This window comes from Melanerpes formicivorus, unplaced genomic scaffold (assembly GCF_026170545.1).
Source record: "Melanerpes formicivorus ecotype bairdi unplaced genomic scaffold, bMelFor1.0.p_v2 SCAF_1, whole genome shotgun sequence".
NCBI classification, from domain to species: domain Eukaryota; kingdom Metazoa; phylum Chordata; class Aves; order Piciformes; family Picidae; genus Melanerpes; species Melanerpes formicivorus.
Genome location: NW_027142353.1, coordinates 19,436,550 through 19,454,796, shown reverse-complemented (window position 1 = coordinate 19,454,796; position 18,247 = coordinate 19,436,550). Strand labels below are relative to the sequence as shown.

General features: G+C 37.8%; 1 protein-coding gene across 2 annotated transcripts in view; it reads right to left on the bottom strand.

The window, feature by feature from the left end:
• Positions 1-18,247, bottom strand: part of ABCC4 (ATP binding cassette subfamily C member 4 (PEL blood group)) — a 165,355-nt gene that overhangs the window by 105,536 nt on the left and 41,572 nt on the right. For both annotated transcript variants that reach the window (XM_068169145.1, XM_068169221.1), the window contains exons 9-13: positions 16,134-16,238; positions 11,651-11,740; positions 11,102-11,293; positions 9,502-9,596; positions 9,309-9,395 (exon numbers count right to left, since the gene is read on the bottom strand). In XM_068169145.1, coding sequence (XP_068025246.1) covers positions 9,309-9,395; positions 9,502-9,596; positions 11,102-11,293; positions 11,651-11,740; positions 16,134-16,238 — 569 coding nt within the window. The remainder of the gene's footprint in view (positions 1-9,308; positions 9,396-9,501; positions 9,597-11,101; positions 11,294-11,650; positions 11,741-16,133; positions 16,239-18,247) is intronic.

The following is an 18,247-nucleotide window of genomic DNA, read 5'->3' as shown; positions in this document are numbered from 1 at the left end:
AAGATCTTCTATTCAATTATACAGTATTTAAAACAAGAAGGAAAAAAAAAAAAAAAAAAAAAAGCCTGTGCTTACTAGATTTATTAAAATTACACTTAAAAAACATGTTCCTTCTTTTATTTTCTAAGTTTTCAAGGTAGGGAAGAGTCTGAGATGAAAGAGGAGGAAAGATATTAAGGATACTTCATTAAAATTGCCTACTACGTGTCACATGCTGAATTGCAAAGCAAGCATTTAACAAATAAGAACTAGTGTAAGAGAGAACAATCAAGTAAAAATACAGCAAATAAAAGTAACTTCTGAGATGAGCTTTCAGAGTTGGTCTAACAGTGAGCCACTGAGAGTTCTGGAGAACTAAACAGTACTATTGGTTCAAGATACATCCATGTATGTATTAAAGATAGAGGAGCAAGATCCTTAAACCATCTCTGACCTTCTCTCATGCAATTAAGGCTTAACTTCCCCTCCAGTACCTTACTTACTGTAGAGCCTTCGCAGAAGAGAGAGAAATGAAGAAGCAACTGGGCAGACCAGAAGGGCTTGGCAACTGCAGTTCAATCCCATATAGCTTTATCTTTTCAGCAGAGCCTTGAAAGGCCGCCAGAGACACAAAAAATAAATCCAAACCAACAACAACAGAAGACCAACAACAAAACCACAGCAGTGGAGCAATGGTTTCCAAGTCTAGAGGTCTGCAAGTACAAGCTCTTCATGTAGAAGAGGGACAGCACAGACTGAGACCCAACACTGCCAACATCCTCATTGCCTTTATCCTCACAGCAAGACAGCACAGAGGCAAACACTTCAAGAGACAGCACTTTCTCAACTATTCACTAACTTAACAAAGAATACTGATGTGACCTGGACCTGAAGTGTCCAGTCCAGGCGTATATATGAGCATTCTCCGTTTGAATCATCAGTGCCTTTTTGAAGATCATATTCCTGTTGTCTCAACTCAATTTGCTGTTGCTCATACTGTTGGTATTGGGGCCCATGAACTGGACTACTAGACAAAACCAAGCAAGAATATACTTTAGGAGCCCCCCTCATCAGTATACAGATGATCTGGAATGGAATCTGAAGGCCCAGGCTGCCGCCCGCTCTAAGGAGAACCTTTTGAACTACATGGGAACCTTGGCATGGCAGATTTTTCTTCATAAATAAATCCACTACTGTTGGTTCATTTTTGCTATCATGCTAACTCCCATTCACTAACATGACACAGGAGAGTGGAAATCACAACAAAGTTAAAACAGATAGAACATCCCTTCAAGCTTCTCTCTCCCCGTTCTCTAAAAGAGCCTACAAGTAAATCCACAGCAATACAGTAGTACAAATTCAATGTATAAATGCAAATAAGGAGCAAGGCAGAGAAAGAACATAAGCTTAACAGTGGCTTACTGTGTTTCATACATTCATGTTGCACGTCCAACTATCTACACAGCTTTTAAAATCTATTTTATCACTCCCAGAAAGACTAGACTCCTAGAGTACCATGAAATGGTTAATAATAGTATTAGTCAGCATAACTGCAGGCAGAAAGTGTATTAAACTGTACCAATTAAACTGTACAGTACAATTAAAAGCATTCAAGAAGTGACTATAAATCCATGATGTCATTTTAGATGACCAAGATAAGTAACCAAGGAATGTGTAGCAGCATAACCATTTTAGCAGTTGCAACTATTTATATACACTAAGCTCTTTATGAGAGATTATTCTGGTGTGGTTACTCTCCACCCTTTGAGCAGTCACCAAAGCAAGCCACATGGCAACTAGAGCACCAGCTGAAGACATGCAACAAGACATATCTTCAATAAAGACGTATGAAGACATATCTTCAATAAAACCTCTCCAGAAAACTAGACAAAGATGAGAGAGACTACAGAATATATGTACATGCCTGGCAGGAAAGCAGCTGAAAGAGAATACATCAGGTACCGCTGTGAAGAGATCTAGCTTTCCCTTACATAGTGCCATAGCCTACGTACCACTGTGATCACTGAATTTTCTGTGCGCCTGATGTACATCTAAGAGCTTACTAGGACAAACTATCATGTAAAAAACCATGAGGGTTGAAGCACTTTAAATCTTGATCCTAGTGAGTCCACTGCAGTTTAAGTCTGCATTTGGAAGGGATGGAGTTAAAAAAAAAAAAAAAAAAAGTAAAAAATAAAAGAAAGAAGTTAGAAAGTGAGTGAGTTATCGCAGCATCAAAGCAAACCAATTACAACTGTCAGAGCTGTCAGCACAGCATCCTGCATGATCTTGATCTCAGGAGAGAAGGTAAAAATGACCTCTGTGGAAATACAAATTTCCACTGATCTATCAGGTCACTGAATTGAGAATTTCTGAAAAAACAACAACTCTCGATTTGATGTCTATCTGGGTAGAAAGAAGACAGCTGAATAGTTTGTGGCTAACAGGTGAGTAGAAAAATTGTTGTCACAATTCACTGGCATGAGCACAGAGAGGAAAAATTGCAACAAAGAGCAGATACTTGGATCTATTAGCGAGCTAAACAACTCACTGAACAGACAGCTCACTAGAAAATTTTGCCATTTAAAATACTGTATCATCAAGAAGCACAGAAGTTGCAAAACTAGTAGTATATACTGATCTTTTACTAAGTACATACTTAATGTCAAACTACTTGGGCTTTGCATTCAAAACTAACTCCTTTTAATTTGATTTTTTAAAAAAAATACTCTCTTGCATTTGACAGCATCCATTCTGCAGATTTTACAATGACTATTAAATTTGTATGGTGCCTTGGCTGCCATGGAAGACCAAAACCAGAGTTCAAAGAGAGGTTCAGCAAAACGGAATGTGATAAAAGTGCTGGCACAAAACTCTGAGGGCTTACTGAATCCTCATTACTGAAAACTTGCTATTGTCTTACAACTGAAAAACAAACAAAAAACCCCCACAAAATAGTCTGTGTTTCTGTTTTTAACTGGTTCCCTAAGGCTTAGTTTCATCACACACTTACTTTTAGAAACAGTGCTCTGTGTAGCTGAAGAAAAGCAATCTTCAATGCCAGATAAAACACTCAATTTTAGATGAACCGTCTGACAGCGTCTCCCTTTCTCACTAATGAAGCAGAGAATCCAGGTAAAGCCTGCCTCAATAACAGACATATTTCATCTAAGGGTTCAGATGTCTGCTGGAGGATGCCCACCAACACCACTACCCTTTCACTTCTTGTTTAAAACTCAACAACATTTCCTTCCCTTGTCCTTCTTCATTACTCTCTCAAGAGGCATACACTGTTACTTAGACTGTGGGCACATTTAATGCATAGCAGCAGAACAAACTACTGCACAAAACGCAGTCACCATTGCCACATTTATTCAACATACAAGCACATACAGACACAAACACAGAGCCAGAACAGGTGTGGACAGACAAGACCCAGAGATTCATCAGTCACTTCAGTACAAGGAAAACAGGGATGGACTATGAGTTAAGGCTCAATTTAAACTTAAGCCATTCCTGACAAGATGTTGTATAGGTTGCTCATTATCTTTGTTTGACACTCAAGAACAGAAATTTCAACATCCTTGAAAATGTATTATAGAGGCAAGCTACCTTTACCATTACAATTCTGTGTAATGAAAATCAAGATTTTCATCTTCTGGTACAATTTATATCTACTGATTCCTGTATGACAGCAGACCAGTTTACAGCTGTCTGCAAAGTCCCTTTATACATGTCTTTCACTGTTTCATGCATTTTTTTCCCCTCTCCTTCAGACTCACTCAAAATAAAATCTCAACAATTCTTATCTTCCCCACACCCTCCACCCCTTTCTTTTCACAGAAGCATTTCAATTGGAAGACCTCTCTAAGATCAACCATTGACCTACCACCACCGTGATCATTAAGCCACGTCCTGAAGTGCCACATCTACGTGTATTTTGAATACCTTCAGAGACAGTGACTCCACCACCTCCCTGCACAGCCTATTCCAATGCCTGACCACTTTCAATGAAGAAATTTTTCCTAATACCCATTCTAAACCTCCTCTGGCACAACTTGAGGCCATTTCCTCCCATTCTACCAGTTGATACTAGGGAGAGGAGACTAATCCCTGAGGAACCACCAACCTCCAAAATAACTTTCTCACTCTCCCTCCCTTTTTTTCTTTTTATTTTCCTCTCCCCCACCTCTGCCTCCCTCAATGTTCTTGATAGGCTACACTGGAGTCTAAAGCTGATCTACCTTTTTACTTAACAATAACATGATACTGCTGATTCACACTGGATTTGTGACCTACAGCAATCTGCATCTCCTTTTCCACAAAAGTGCTGCCATACCAATCCCTGCTCATTGTATGATCATGGAGTCAACACTATGCAGTTATCCTTGCTGTGTGCATCTATCAGTTCACATCCGGTAACCAACACATTCAAAATCCCTGCTTGTCTCCAGAACTGCCTGAAGCATTGCCTGGCTTTCTATCCCCCAAATATGTAACATGAACAATCTTCATTCATCATCAGGAATACCAGACTCAGGACAGACCTCTCCATAAATTACACTCTTCCGATTCAACAAAAATGAACAAAACAAACAACATTTTAAGTTAGCAAACCTGTGTTAACAGAATATTATGACCCATTTAGAAAACCCATTGCAATTTAACAACAAATTTCTACACATTTACCCAAAAAAAAAAAAAAAAAAAAAATAGCTTGAGCTTTGATACTGCAAAGCATGCAGGAAAAGACATTTATTCAGAAGGGGGTGTATGACACCAGAGTGCTCCGCTATGCAAAGGCAGTGTCTTGGCACTTTCCATGCATATGTATTTTCATTTGTTCTTTCTTCCCAATCAAGTTTTATTTTCTTTGAGACAAGTTGTTCTTTAATCTTTCTAAAGTTTTTTATCTCCAAGAACCAGCTTTCTTTCACCTCTGCAGAGTGTCTCTTCTTTAGTGATTTTGTTTTCTTCCTTACCACTCTTTTAGTCTTTCCTTTTGGAAGTTCACATTCAAGTTTACCTTTAGTTAATATTTATGTTTGTTTCAATGGAAATAACCACTGAAATGAAATTAAAGCACATGCTGAAGTGCTCACAGGCATAAAATCTTTGTTATATGAATTCTCTTACTACATTTGCTTCCCTCTCCGTTTAAGTGGTTTAGGGAGAACCATTTCCCAGTTGTCTTTGTACATTTGAAAGTTTCTAAAACTTCAGAACAAATGAAACAAAAAATGACAAAAAATGTGCTGTGTTTGCCAGAGACAAAAACCCCCACACTTATTTCTACCATGCCACTCTACTTCTATGCTTATCCAGGGTTATATGGTCAGCAAGCCTCCCCTGGGCTAACATGTAAGTACAACCAATCCACAAAATCCATGGTTCTGTTCCAAACATCAGCCAGCAGAGGATGGCTGGGAAAAAAGTATATGAGTAAACACAGAGTGATGCTTCCTTTGGTACATATTTCTAGCTTCCAGAGTCCATGTATTAGTGACCTCTTGAGTCAGAGATCTTAGCATTTAAAGTAGTTCTCTATGAACTTTTCCTGTGATAATTTGCATACCTCCTTCTTGAGCTCATTTCTGCTTTTGTATTCATAGTATCATTTTGCAACTGCAGACCTGCAGACCACTAAAGCACACAACCATATTGGGGTTCTGCAAGTGGGGTTTTCTGCTTTTATATTGAATACTTAAAAAAAAAAAAAAAAAAATTAAAAAAACCCCAACCAAACAACAACAATAAAGAAAACCCAAAACCACCCTCTACAGAAACGTGACATGCAGGCTTTATCTGCTAGTTTTACATGAGTGATGAGCTCCACTTGCTTTTCATTACCTACACCTCCATAATAGCACTTTCCCCTCAAAAGTTCCAGTGTCACAGGAGATCCATAAGCATACTTCACTTTAAGAAATATCAGACTGGAAGTATTCATGGATTCCTAAGGGTTCTAACATCAAATTACTTTAAACAAAGTAAATATTCAGATCTGTGTATCTAGAGACAGCATCTCTCTCAACAGACTGATGGAATAAAAACTTCACTTACAGACTCAACTTTTGAGTCAGTATCACTGAATGGGACAATTTAGCTTCTATCAAAAGGTGATGTGAAACCATGTAATCCACAGAAATATGTTTACGAATATGCACAGGAAGAGTAGGAAATGTCTTGGGATCCAAACACAACAGTGATTTTCTTAAAACATCACAGACTATTCCAAACTTCATGAGGAAAATTATGCTGTATCTGTATGGCTGTCCCTCATTTAGAAACTAAAGGTTTTTAAATATCACATTCCTTTGAAAGCAATGAAAAGCTATTTTTATTTACATATATATATAAATAGATGTGTATTTTCATATACACACACAAATATATACAAACCCACAAAACTACACTAGTGCCTCCCCACTGAGAAAAGTTTGAAGCATGCCTACTGTTAACTATCAAGAGAACTCACTGGATAAGAGGCTACAAATAATACAAAAATAAGGAATTTCTAGTTTACACCTTACTAGGCCCCAGGGAATCTGACCAGAAGAGAAGAATTCATTGGAAAACTGGCTTTATCTGCTCCATCATCCATGGAACAACTTGTCCATATTATGGAGAAATTCTTAAGAGACACAATCCCTTAATAATATTGTGGACTTTTTTCCCACTGGAGCTATGCTACTTGCATTCTTTCTAATTTGAAAAGTATTCATATATTTTAAACTGTTTATTGCAGTAGCTGAACTGAACAGGGAGAAGTGAAATTTAATGAACCAGTCATCCACAGACTGTAGCTTCAGGGAATAACTAGGAACGTACCTATCTTTGCTGCATACATAGACCAGATACTTCTAAAAACAATTCTTAATTTAATTAAATATAAAATTACAAGGGGAAAAAAATAAGACAAGAAAAAAAAAAAAGTGGGTGAACTGAACAATATCCACTTCAGATTCTCATTAAATAATCCCATTTTCTCCATCTTGTCCATTGTTTTATGCCTCGCAGTTTGGACTCCTGGGGACAGCTTGTATGAAGTGGTGTCTCGGACATTCCTTAGAGCACCATGTTGTAAGAAATGATTCTTGCACAAGTGCTCTCTGTCTTTTCCACATTTCTAGCACTATTCAGGAAGAATTAAAGAACATGCCCTGCCTTGTTTTTCAAAGCGAGCTACTGAACATAACACTCTCCCCACTAGTCCCGGCACCTTTTACAGCTGCCACATACTCCTCAGAAGACAACTTCTCTTTGTAATAAAAGTCCTCCCTGAAGATCCTGATCTGAGAGGCATTGCTCAGCTCTCTTTGCCACTACTACCAACCTAGTTCATTCTCTCCACCAAATGCTTTCATTCTACTTCCATCTGTCTCAAATTGACCCAGAGTTAGGAAGAAAAACTAAACAAAAGCAAACGAAGAACCCCCACCTAGTTTGATGGGTTTCCAATTCTCTGAAGTAGCCTCCTTGCTGTTCCCCATCCCCAAATATTTATCAGCAAAACTCATGGCATCACCACAGACCAACGTTTTCTATCTTCTTTATGATTTTTCAAGTACAAAAATCCAGATTTCAGATTTTGCAGTAGGATATAGATGCTCTCATGTCACAGCTCACATAAAATGTACAGTAAATTGCAGAGGCAAGCCAACCTCCTTAGCAAGCAACTACTGTATTTTCGTGTTTTCCCACTTTGTGAAAAGACCCCATGAGCTAGGGAACTCAGAACTCAGGCACTGAAACAGTCAGGTGCTGGAGTTGTAGAGCAATCTTGTGCAGAAACAGAAAAACAGCAGGTAAAGCCTAGGTAGCTTCAATAGGCATTAAAGCAACTTGAAAGAGCAGGTGAACTACAGAAGTAATGAACTCCATCTATCAGTCATGGCAGGCAAAAATGATCCTGCACAGAGTAATGAACGTAAAGCCAATGCATTATAAAACTCTTACTCCATGCTGGCTAACAAAAACAAACACTAGCTATTTGATGAAATCAATAAACTAAAATGTTGACAGGGTTTCAGAGCAATCTTCAGATTTCAAACTGTAAACATCAGCAGGATATACAATTTTCAAACTCAGATATGAAAAGCTTCCCCAGACAGGGAAAGGAAACATACATGCAGTACTAATCAATTCAAATTTGACAACCATTTTTGCAAGAACACTTTTTTATGATTGTTTAGAGGTGGAGAGGAGGGAACAAGAGTAAAATCAAATTAATTCATGTATTTGGAGCGTGGAATTCAAAGGATGCAAGTATGCTCAAGAAAACACTCTAATTTAAGGCTTCAAATCAAAGCCTACTGAATTCAGTCAATGGAACTTCTTCCTTCTAATAAATTCTAGATTATAGCTTTTGATACAGAGAGCTGCAGGCTAAGAATAAGCAAGCAAGAATCACTGGCTGGGAATGACTGGATTATTCTCATACTCACTATGTACTGCAGATTAGGCAATTTGAAAGAAGAGAGAGACTGAGAAGAAAATTATTGAGAGGGGAACCTGACCTTTAATGAACACTCTCCTATTTCTTCAAGAATGGAGAAAGGAAGGTCCAATCTCTCTCTTTGATGGTTAGCTCATACAGTCTGTTTTCTTCTATGTCTGCTCTTCACAGCCTACTCTACAGTCCCCGTTTCACCTACCTGAAATTTTCAACCATTCAAGAACCAAAATGAAAAATCACTCAAGAATCTGAGTTCAGTCTTCTCCCTTAGCCATTTGAATCAATTGCTTATTACTGCCCCAAAAAATCTGCAAACTAAAAAGTAATTTAAAATCTCACTCCATATTGTGCTTCACTCAGTACTAATATTTGTAAAACATGAGATTCAGAAACCCCAATACTCATGTATGAAATCTGATGTTTTTCTCATCAAGAAAATGTATGTATGACATTAAGCAAGCAAGAGAAGGTGGCTCAGTTGGTAGCACATAAGACCCTTAATGGGAAGGTCATGAGTTCAATCTTGCAGTGGGCAGTAGTGTCTTCCCTACTCTAGTGGTGAGGTCTGTCGTGACAGGTTGGACACGATGATCTTTGAGGTCCCTTCCAACCTTAGGAATCCTGAATACTGAAAGGACAATTCTAAACTAATAATTCCAAAATTAAAAGTCTTTTAAAAATAAAGAACAAAATTAAAGACACAGAGGGAAAAACAGTATGTCTTCCAAAGAGGTAAAATGGAGAAAAAATAAAGTGAATGCACAGAATTCTGTGAAGAGTTCCATCTTCCCCAAAATTGCTCTCTCAAGCTTTCTATAAGGAATTACAAGATAAAAATTGTATTCTAAATGAAAACAGAGCAGTAACATACTTTTCAAACAAATGTCTTCCAACTTCAGCATCAACTGCGCTCAGCGGATCATCCAAAAGATAGATGTCTGCATCTTGATACACAGCTCTGAAAGGTTGAAAGAAAAGTCAGTATCATAAAGTCGTAGATGTGTTTACTTTAGTCACTGAAGTCTGACATTTTGTAAATTCTAGTAACAGCAAAAACTACTAGCCTGGCCAGATTTACACGGGCCTTCTGTCCCCCGCTCAGTGTAGCTCCGCGATCTCCTATTACTGTTAGGTCACCATCTGCTAATAATTCTAAGTCCTGTTAATGAGAAAAAAAACAGACAGCATGATTTTATTTTTTTTTTAATTAATAATGTTAACTTCAAATACCAACAAAGTTGCTTCAACAGAACATTTGCTTATTTGAAAAATATTAACTTATCTCAACTTAAAATGTAAGGATTCATACTAAATAAAATACCTGCAGTTACTTTATGACTTCGCATTTTCAGGCAAAACAATTAAGAAAGCTGGAAAAAACCAGGTGAGATCTTAAAGTTCACTTTCTTTTACAGCTTTGCCAGAGAGAAGTGCTCTGCTGTTCTTAGAGTTAAGTAGTATTTGCTGGTGATTCAGAAGATAAAAAGTAGGAACCATAACACTAAATTATTTTTTACTAGAATGAAATGAGCTGTCACAATAAATAAAACTGAACTATTATCAGTAAATTATCTTCCACTTGCCAATGACCCTAAGAATTGTATTACTTTTACTCTTAGACTAATGTATCCGAGAGAAATAACCAGAACATTCATCACATAAATTGGGATCATTTATAGGGCTCGGGACTACAAATAAGAGAACAGAATTGCATGGTGTTCCATGTCATATGATTGTATTTCCTATTCAGTAAACACAGAAGTTTTATATTAAGATATAAAAACATATTCTGAAAGTTTATTAACAGCTTTCATAAGATACATAAATTTGAAAGAAAATTATGAAAGCAAGCCTACCATCAAAGATGAAGTGGTGGGTTTTGTTGTTGTTGTTTTCAGTGCAGTTTGCTGTCTTTTAAAGTCACTAAAACCTTACGTTTAGGCAACAGCATGACTGAATACCAGAGGAAGATATTAACACTCTATCTACCATGTGTAAAAACCTTGCAATAAAATTTTCATCACAGTAACCATCTACTTTTCACCTGTGTCTCTGCTGACAGGAATATCGTAACATGCTGCCTAAAACCTTTTTAGCTGCCAAGCAAAATGGCTGTTTCTTGACAAATCTGGCTTAATCCTCTTCTATCTCTCATGTCACAAACTCCTTTGCACACAGACCTTTCAAAAATATTTTTTCATAAAACTTCTTGGGCTCAGCGAGTTCTGCAATACGTGGCACCAAGGTTCTTTTGACAGTCACTAGTAATGCATAATGCATAACATACATGACTTTTTTTTAAGCATACAGGATATTTACAAAATCAATCATTCTAGCCTGATTATCGGTTTTCCACCTTTTACAGCAATTACACAGACCTACTGTATCACTGACAAAGGCTAAATGTAATTATGAAATTAAATATTTGGGAATAGCTTTTTCCTAATTTGTCTGTGCTTCACCTCCCTCTAGTGAAAGTTTTCAGAACTACAAGAATGCGCTCATAACGGATGTCAAAAACAATTGCGTTTGTTTCCTGGTAAGTGATATGATTTGCTTCAGTCAATTTTGCTTGTTATATATTGCAGCTTGTAGCCCACGTATGAAAGAACACTAAGATAAAAACAAAGATTGTGAAAGTACAACACAAAGAGAAAACCATACCTTTTTAAGAGCACAGACTTTCAAAACTTTTTCGTATTTTTCTTTCTCATATTCCTTGTCAAAGAGTATATTACTTCTGACTGTACCAGAAAACACCCAAGGCTGCTGAGAAACATAGGCAATTCTTCCAGTGACATTTATCAAACCTTTGTCATTAGGCAGCTCGCCAAGGAGAGCACTTAAGAGTGAAGACTGCAAAAGATTTTAAAAGTAAAATAAGAATTGTGACGTTTGATTGCGTTAAAGATATCCTAGATTAAGCAATGTTTACTGGCACAATGACCTATTTCACCCTGCCACTCAAACTTCTGCTAAGAGTAGAAGAGCACTAGTACCCTTAACATGCAGTCTAGAAGCAATGTACAAATTACTGTTCAACTCTGAATGATGTCCTGCCCACACCCAGAAGGACACCTGCCTTTCTTGAATGCCTGTATCTTGATGTGAAATGTGTTATACCACAGAATTGAACTGCACATTTTTAAATCTCTAATCACTTTTAACAGACTCAGAAACCCCCCACAGAATGGAGCAAGCATTAAGACTTACTTTTCCAGCTCCTACAGGACCAATCACAGCCAGTAATTCACCTCGTCTGACAGTAAATGAAATTTGTTGAAGTGCTGGGCTTTCTAAATTCTACGGATTTGAGAAAAAGCAAAGCTCTGGGTAATGAAATATACAACATCAAAGCAACTCTTTTAAAAGAGAAAACAATGTGCATAAATAACTATAAGTTAGCAACCCGTGTGCCCGTATTCAGGCATACAGATTGCCTCTTCAGTAACTCACAAACAGTTTTGAAAGACTCTGCTCCTTCACCACACAGAAGTAATACACATAAAACATTGTTTCAGGAGTAAGGAACCCAAAGGCAGCAGAACCAGTGCTTCCTCAAAGCCCACACATCCTCACTGCAGCTCAGCATTGGGCTGGGGTGGCAGCCTCAGAAACAGGAGCTCTCTGCTGGCCATGGCACCATTCACAGCCCCAGCCTGGCACACCTGGTGCAGGCAGACAAATGCTGGGAAAAGGGAAGGTTTGAGCTCTTTTGGAGCTCCAGGAAAGCCATGTCTGTTTTCCTTCTTTTCAAGGTGTTATCCAAAGTGAAAACAGAAAAACATCATTTGATTTTACACTATTTTGTCTTGTGTATCATGGATTCTAAGATAATTTAAATGGACAACACAGTGCCTATTTGTGTGAAGAGGTACTACCCTAGGATTGTTTCTTTAATATTCCTTTCAGTGTGCCTATCCTTTGTTATACTACCCATAAGAGCTTATTTCCCAACATATTTTGCACCTCTTCTTTCAAGGTAGTAAAAAAGCCTGTTCATTGTGAAAAGAAAGGGTGCTCATGTCATTAGTAGCTGTGCTAAACCACAATTCCTAAGGGCCTGGTGTATCTCCCTCTCATTAAAGAAAAATACCCTTGTAATAGGATCTGCCTTTACATGGATCTTAGACCACACTAAGCATGACTGACACTAAAATGCAAACTTGAAAATATATGCTTTTTAATAGAAACACTTCCTCCCCCCCTCTTTTTTTAAAGTATCAAACAAAATCTCAGTCTTAAGATTCAAGAAAGAGCTATGTGAAGAATATTTAGTGCACATCTTAACAGCTTGTAGACTACTTAAAATCTCCAGTCATTCTTTGAAGTTTAAGGGACTGAAGAGGTTATGACCTGACCCAGCAGAGAAGACGGCACATGAAGCAGGTTCTGGGACTACTAAAGGGGAAACTAATAACTTGCTTCAAATTATTTGGGAGAGATGCAAGTACAGCATACATCCACACCTATAACAGCTGGGAGAGCTGGGCTAGCACACACTTATCTCCACAAGCCAGGAGAAATACTCTAACGTGAGTAGGCAGCACCATACCCAGAACTCAAATCCACACATCCCCTGTCACAGCTGCCTCCTCATAGATAGACTTCAGGGTTCACATGAAAATCAGAGACACGCTGTGAGAACCCAGACTTGTGTGTGCTGCTTGACTCTGCAAAACTACTTTTGTTGCTACTATTAATTTCCACAAGGTGGCAACAACGGGACTTTTTGCCTTTTTTCCACTCCACTTCCCCACCATCATTTTACCATTATTTCTCTTTCTCAGCCCAGAGCACAGACCTCAGGTGCTCAGCTAATGCTATGCTCAGGGGAACTCTACCAACTAATGCTAGCCATAGATTTTTTGGTTTGTTGGGGTTTTTTTGGGTGGGTTGTTTGTTGTTGTTGTGGGGTGCTTTTTGTTTGTTTGTTTTAGTTTGTTTTAAATGCAAAGTTTGTAGAAAGAGAAAATATCTCTTACTGAATCGATTAGTCTACATGGAAAAAAAACAAATAAGCTTTCAGACACACAGAGCATTCAGACATCTTGAAGTTGTGCTTCTGGTATTTACAGAACTGTGAGGGTATTTCCTCCCCTACGTAGCTTTTAAAGAAAAAAAAAATTAAAAATCACAAGAGCCTAAAAGCATTACAGAACACCTTACAAGAGTTATTAAACTAATACCCAAATATTATATATTAAAGCAGTGTTCTGAGATATCATAGACTCTATACAAAAGTAGGAAGGCAAGCAATCAGTATGGCCACAAACACCCATGGCATTTTTTAAAATAAGCATTGCTAATCATTAAAGACAATTTGTCCTGAATTTGTCACACCTATTTTTAGGCACTAAACTGAGGCACTTAGAGCACAGACTAATATTAAAGCTTAGTTCATGTAACAGCTCATTAACACAAATGTCCCAGCTCTTCTGTGACCTGTCAACTATCCATGTCTTTCACTTCCATTCTGCTGCTGCTTGCTCTTGCCTAACCCTGCAGAAGGGTTGTTCATGGAAGTCAGCTATCAGCAAACAAACCATACTAAGTGATTCCTTTTCTATTGTTTTATCCCTCTGAACTGGTTCATCACTGGGTCATGCATACAAGCATTAATACCAGCAGAAGCAAGGGAACCAAGACATGAAGTGACACAACAGAGCACACTGGGGCAGCAACTCTTTAGGTGATCTTGGGCAGCCTGTACATGTCCTACAGTCAAGAGAAAATAGCATTTTATCCCACCTAAGGGATACAGAGGCCACATATTGCACAGAAGTATTATACTACTTGGCTCCTCTTTAAGTGACTCATATTACGAGAAATAACTTTGGCTTCTGTTTAAGCATTTGAATTTTAAATCTGAAGTTGCTCAGTTGAGCAGATTGTTTTGTAAACTCAAGGCCCATGAGTAAAAACCCATACTGAAGAACACATAGTTCCACACTGCTATCAGACTAGCCTGTGGGACTCAAGATAAAACTTGACTTAGTAAAACAGGAGCATGACCATGAATTAATTGGTTCTGTCTTTTACTAACCTGTAATACACCATGTCAGGTTGTTTTCCTAAAAGCCTAACAAACAATCTTTTTCTTTAATTCCAGTGGGTTTGGATTTGTAGTTTGTTTGAGACTTTCAGTATCTTTTTTGGCTCACAATCTTTAAAAATAACAAAAATTATCTCCCAGCTGTACAATGTCTGTACAGAGATCCAAAAAGTCTTGAGAAACCTAGCCAGGGTAGCAAGCTAAACTGGGTTACTTGACAAAGGATAGCATATTTTTATTATTCTTTTTATAGCTTCCCTATCTCAGAGCTCATAATCTTTTCAGTCAGCAACTCTATAAAAATTCTTTTGTATCATTGTGAGAGTATGTAAGTCAAGCTTTCTGAGCAGCTCTTAACATTTCAGGGAAAACAATTCTTCTCCCCTGCACACTGACTGTAATTAAATATCAGAATGAAAGTTACATTGACAGTTCAGTGGGTGGTTTATTGGTTTGGGTTTGTTCTTTTAAAATTGAAAGACAACCAGTAATTCCAGTCATGCTGCCCTGTTCTATGCAATATAAACAACTCACACACACAAAAAAAGAGAAGGTGCTTTATGGGCATATTATGCAACCACTTCCTATAAATTGTTAACAGTGGTACCAAAGTTGGTTTGGAAAGAAAACAAAGACTAAGAAACACGTCCTAAAGCAAAATGTATTTACCATAAAGTTTTTCATGTCAATTAACTTAAAAAAAAATTCTTCACTGTCTCAGAAAGATTTATGTCAAAGAGAACTTGGAGAAAGTAATGCAGAATAAATAACAGCAATTTTCTTTCATAGCTGAGGAGCAGCAGTACTTGTAAGCAGATCCTCATCTATGTTTTTACACTTTCATGGGACCCAACGTAGTAGGAGAAGAGGGTATATAAAGGGAAACGTGTGTCACGAAATTTATAGGCACAACTAATGTTGAACTTTTCTTATTTCTTATGGAAACTGAAGCTTCTCTTGACACCTCATAATAGCTCCTACAATTCATCACAAATTGCTGTAGGAGAAATGCCTACTGACCACAGGACAGGAAGGCAAATTGATACAATACTCAACTGCAGTTTTAAAACAGAACCAACACTCATTCTTTGCCTGCCTTAAGGAAACTGATACATAACAGATTTACCACCTGTGTATTGTCCCTTTGTCTAACCATTTTGTCAGTTTTAGTGCATTTTAAGCAGAGAAAAAACTGTATCTCAACAACCTCAATTATAATACACAGAGTAACAAGTATGTGCAGACTAGTCTCTAGAGTTTTCAGATGTGCTATGAGAAATAAAAGATTGTACTGGTTCTAGACTGACTCATCAGCATTCAGCTCACAGAAGAAAACCCTACATGCTAAGGCCCACCTTACTGTGCTGTCTGTCCTTAACTCAAATTTAAGTATCTCAGCTACAATGTTGTTAAAAACAAGAGATATTCTCACATAAAATACAGTATTAATGAACAGCTACTTTTAAAATGCTCTTGATAGTGTTTTCAGCCCTGTTCTACAGAACTTGACATGCTAAAACAATCCTCACATACAAAAAACAGAATAAAAAATATCAGCACAATATACATAGATATACTGCTATTTAGACTTAAAATGCCCACACCACCAATGTACTTTATATTTCATATAAGTAAATTTACCTTATCCCAATAGCAAGTCAAATCCTGAACATGAAGAATGGCATTCTCATTATTATCATGACGTTGTGGCTCGAAGTGTGAGACCTCATCGAGGATTAGAAAGTTCTGCAGTAACAGAAAACCACAGGATATTGCCTAATGTGAGACTGAGAAAGGAACCCAAGAACATGGTTTTGGAAGCAGAATACAGGACATTAACTATGGGGGGGAAGGGAAGCCCACCACAAACAGAGTGAGGATTACGTTTCCAAACCAAAGTACAACTCTTTCAACAGTGTACCTCTATGTAGCTAACTGTCCTCCCAAAAAACCCTAAAGTGCAGATTAAGTAGCACAGAAGTGCTACAGGACTCTTATCAATCCACTGCTCAATAACACAGGAATTCCTGAAGCAAATGGACTTCAAGAATCTGTCAAGTCCTTTCCCTGAAACACTGATATATCTTAAAATTGTTTGATTCCCTCTTCCCATGCCAAAGAAATGAAACCCCCACTGAAACACTTTATCATTTCACTGCTTTGATGGTAAAGCTTATGTTGTTATAATTCTCCCAAGTGAGACAAGATAGAAAGAAGCTGCCTACTGTCACTTTTAAGCATTGTTCAAGTGACAAAAAAGAGGCAGAACACTATCAGAACCTCTACCTTTAAAGTTCTGGGCATTTAAAAAAATTTAAATTGTTTGCATCTGCATAAGTGGCTCCTTGCACCACTCCTATTGTACTTCTACATCGTATCCAAGTGAGAGACTTTCCTTCCAGTTGCATAAACTTGCACGTTTGTACCACTGCCATGTTTCTAGCATAACTTGCCTGATGCTACACTATAAATACTTCAAATACATTTAGAAAGGAAAAGGGCAAATTCTAGAGAAAATTTTCAAGAATAAGAATTAGCACTATTTTAAGACCAAAAAAAAGTTCTTTCACATTTTGAATCCCAGGGCACAGAGTCCTTAAATAGGCTCTAGCAGACAGTATTTTGAGAGTAGAAGGAAGACCTTGATCTTAGAAGACAAGCTTAGTTAACAAGTACTAAGCTAACAGCTTGCAGATAGCTACTGAAAGCTTTCAGAACTAAGTAACCAAGAGGAAGCAGTAGGAGGATGCCAGGAGCCATGGGAAGGCAAGAAGAGTGTTAACAGGCACAGAGGTACTGCTTAAGCTCCATCTGGTGAGTATCACTTCAGAGACCAGTGACAAGTCAAGTGTTTTAAGTCAGCATTCTGCAACTCAATACACGTACGCATCTATCTCTACCAAAAGGCAAAAGTGACATGCCTGAGCAGTCCACCCAGGTGACTATTTCTGAGAGCTGCTTTAGACAGGCAGGCCCAAATGGACACATGTGTAAAAGAGAACTCTGAATAAGAGAGTAGTAGGCAAGAAAAAAACAACTCCAGGCACTGCTTAAATCACTACTGAGGTGTCTGGCTTAAGAAAATACCTCAGAAGTGTCATTTGGATTTAGATGACGGCTGAAATACCATGCTAGTTACAAGCAGAGAATCAGTCTATTGTTTCTGTGTTTAAGGGGAATTTTTCTTTCTTGCAGTAGCTTTCACTCCATGCCTAAATCCTAGCAAGCCATCCAACTAAAAGATGTTAAACTATCACATATGGAAGATTTCAAATAAAACTAGTCCAAATGAAGGAAAAAAAAAGTCACACGATTAACACCATGAATTTTTAAGATGTAAAAAAATCAACACTACAAATAAAACTTCCTAATGCAATAAGTAAGCCTTAGAGACTCTATGTTATCTTACAACATTCTTCCATTCTCTTGTATTCGACAATCTTCCATGCAAAGCAAAATAAAGCTTCTACCACCCACAGGATGCTGAGAAGCAAACATTAGTTTGAGATATGGTTGTGTCCTTGAAAGAGAAACCTGTATCTTTTGCACCCAGCCGAAACTTATCCTCATTTTGTGTATTTGCCAAAATAACCCTCTGAAAAACAACCACTCTCACTTTGTTTCACACAGGGACCTTGAGCCTACTGCTCCATCACAACAGAGTGAATGACCTTGAAGGAGAGATGCAAACTGGCTCTCAGATGTGTAGCTAGAATGAAGGGAAAAGAGAGCTTAGGTGAAAAACAAATGAAGCC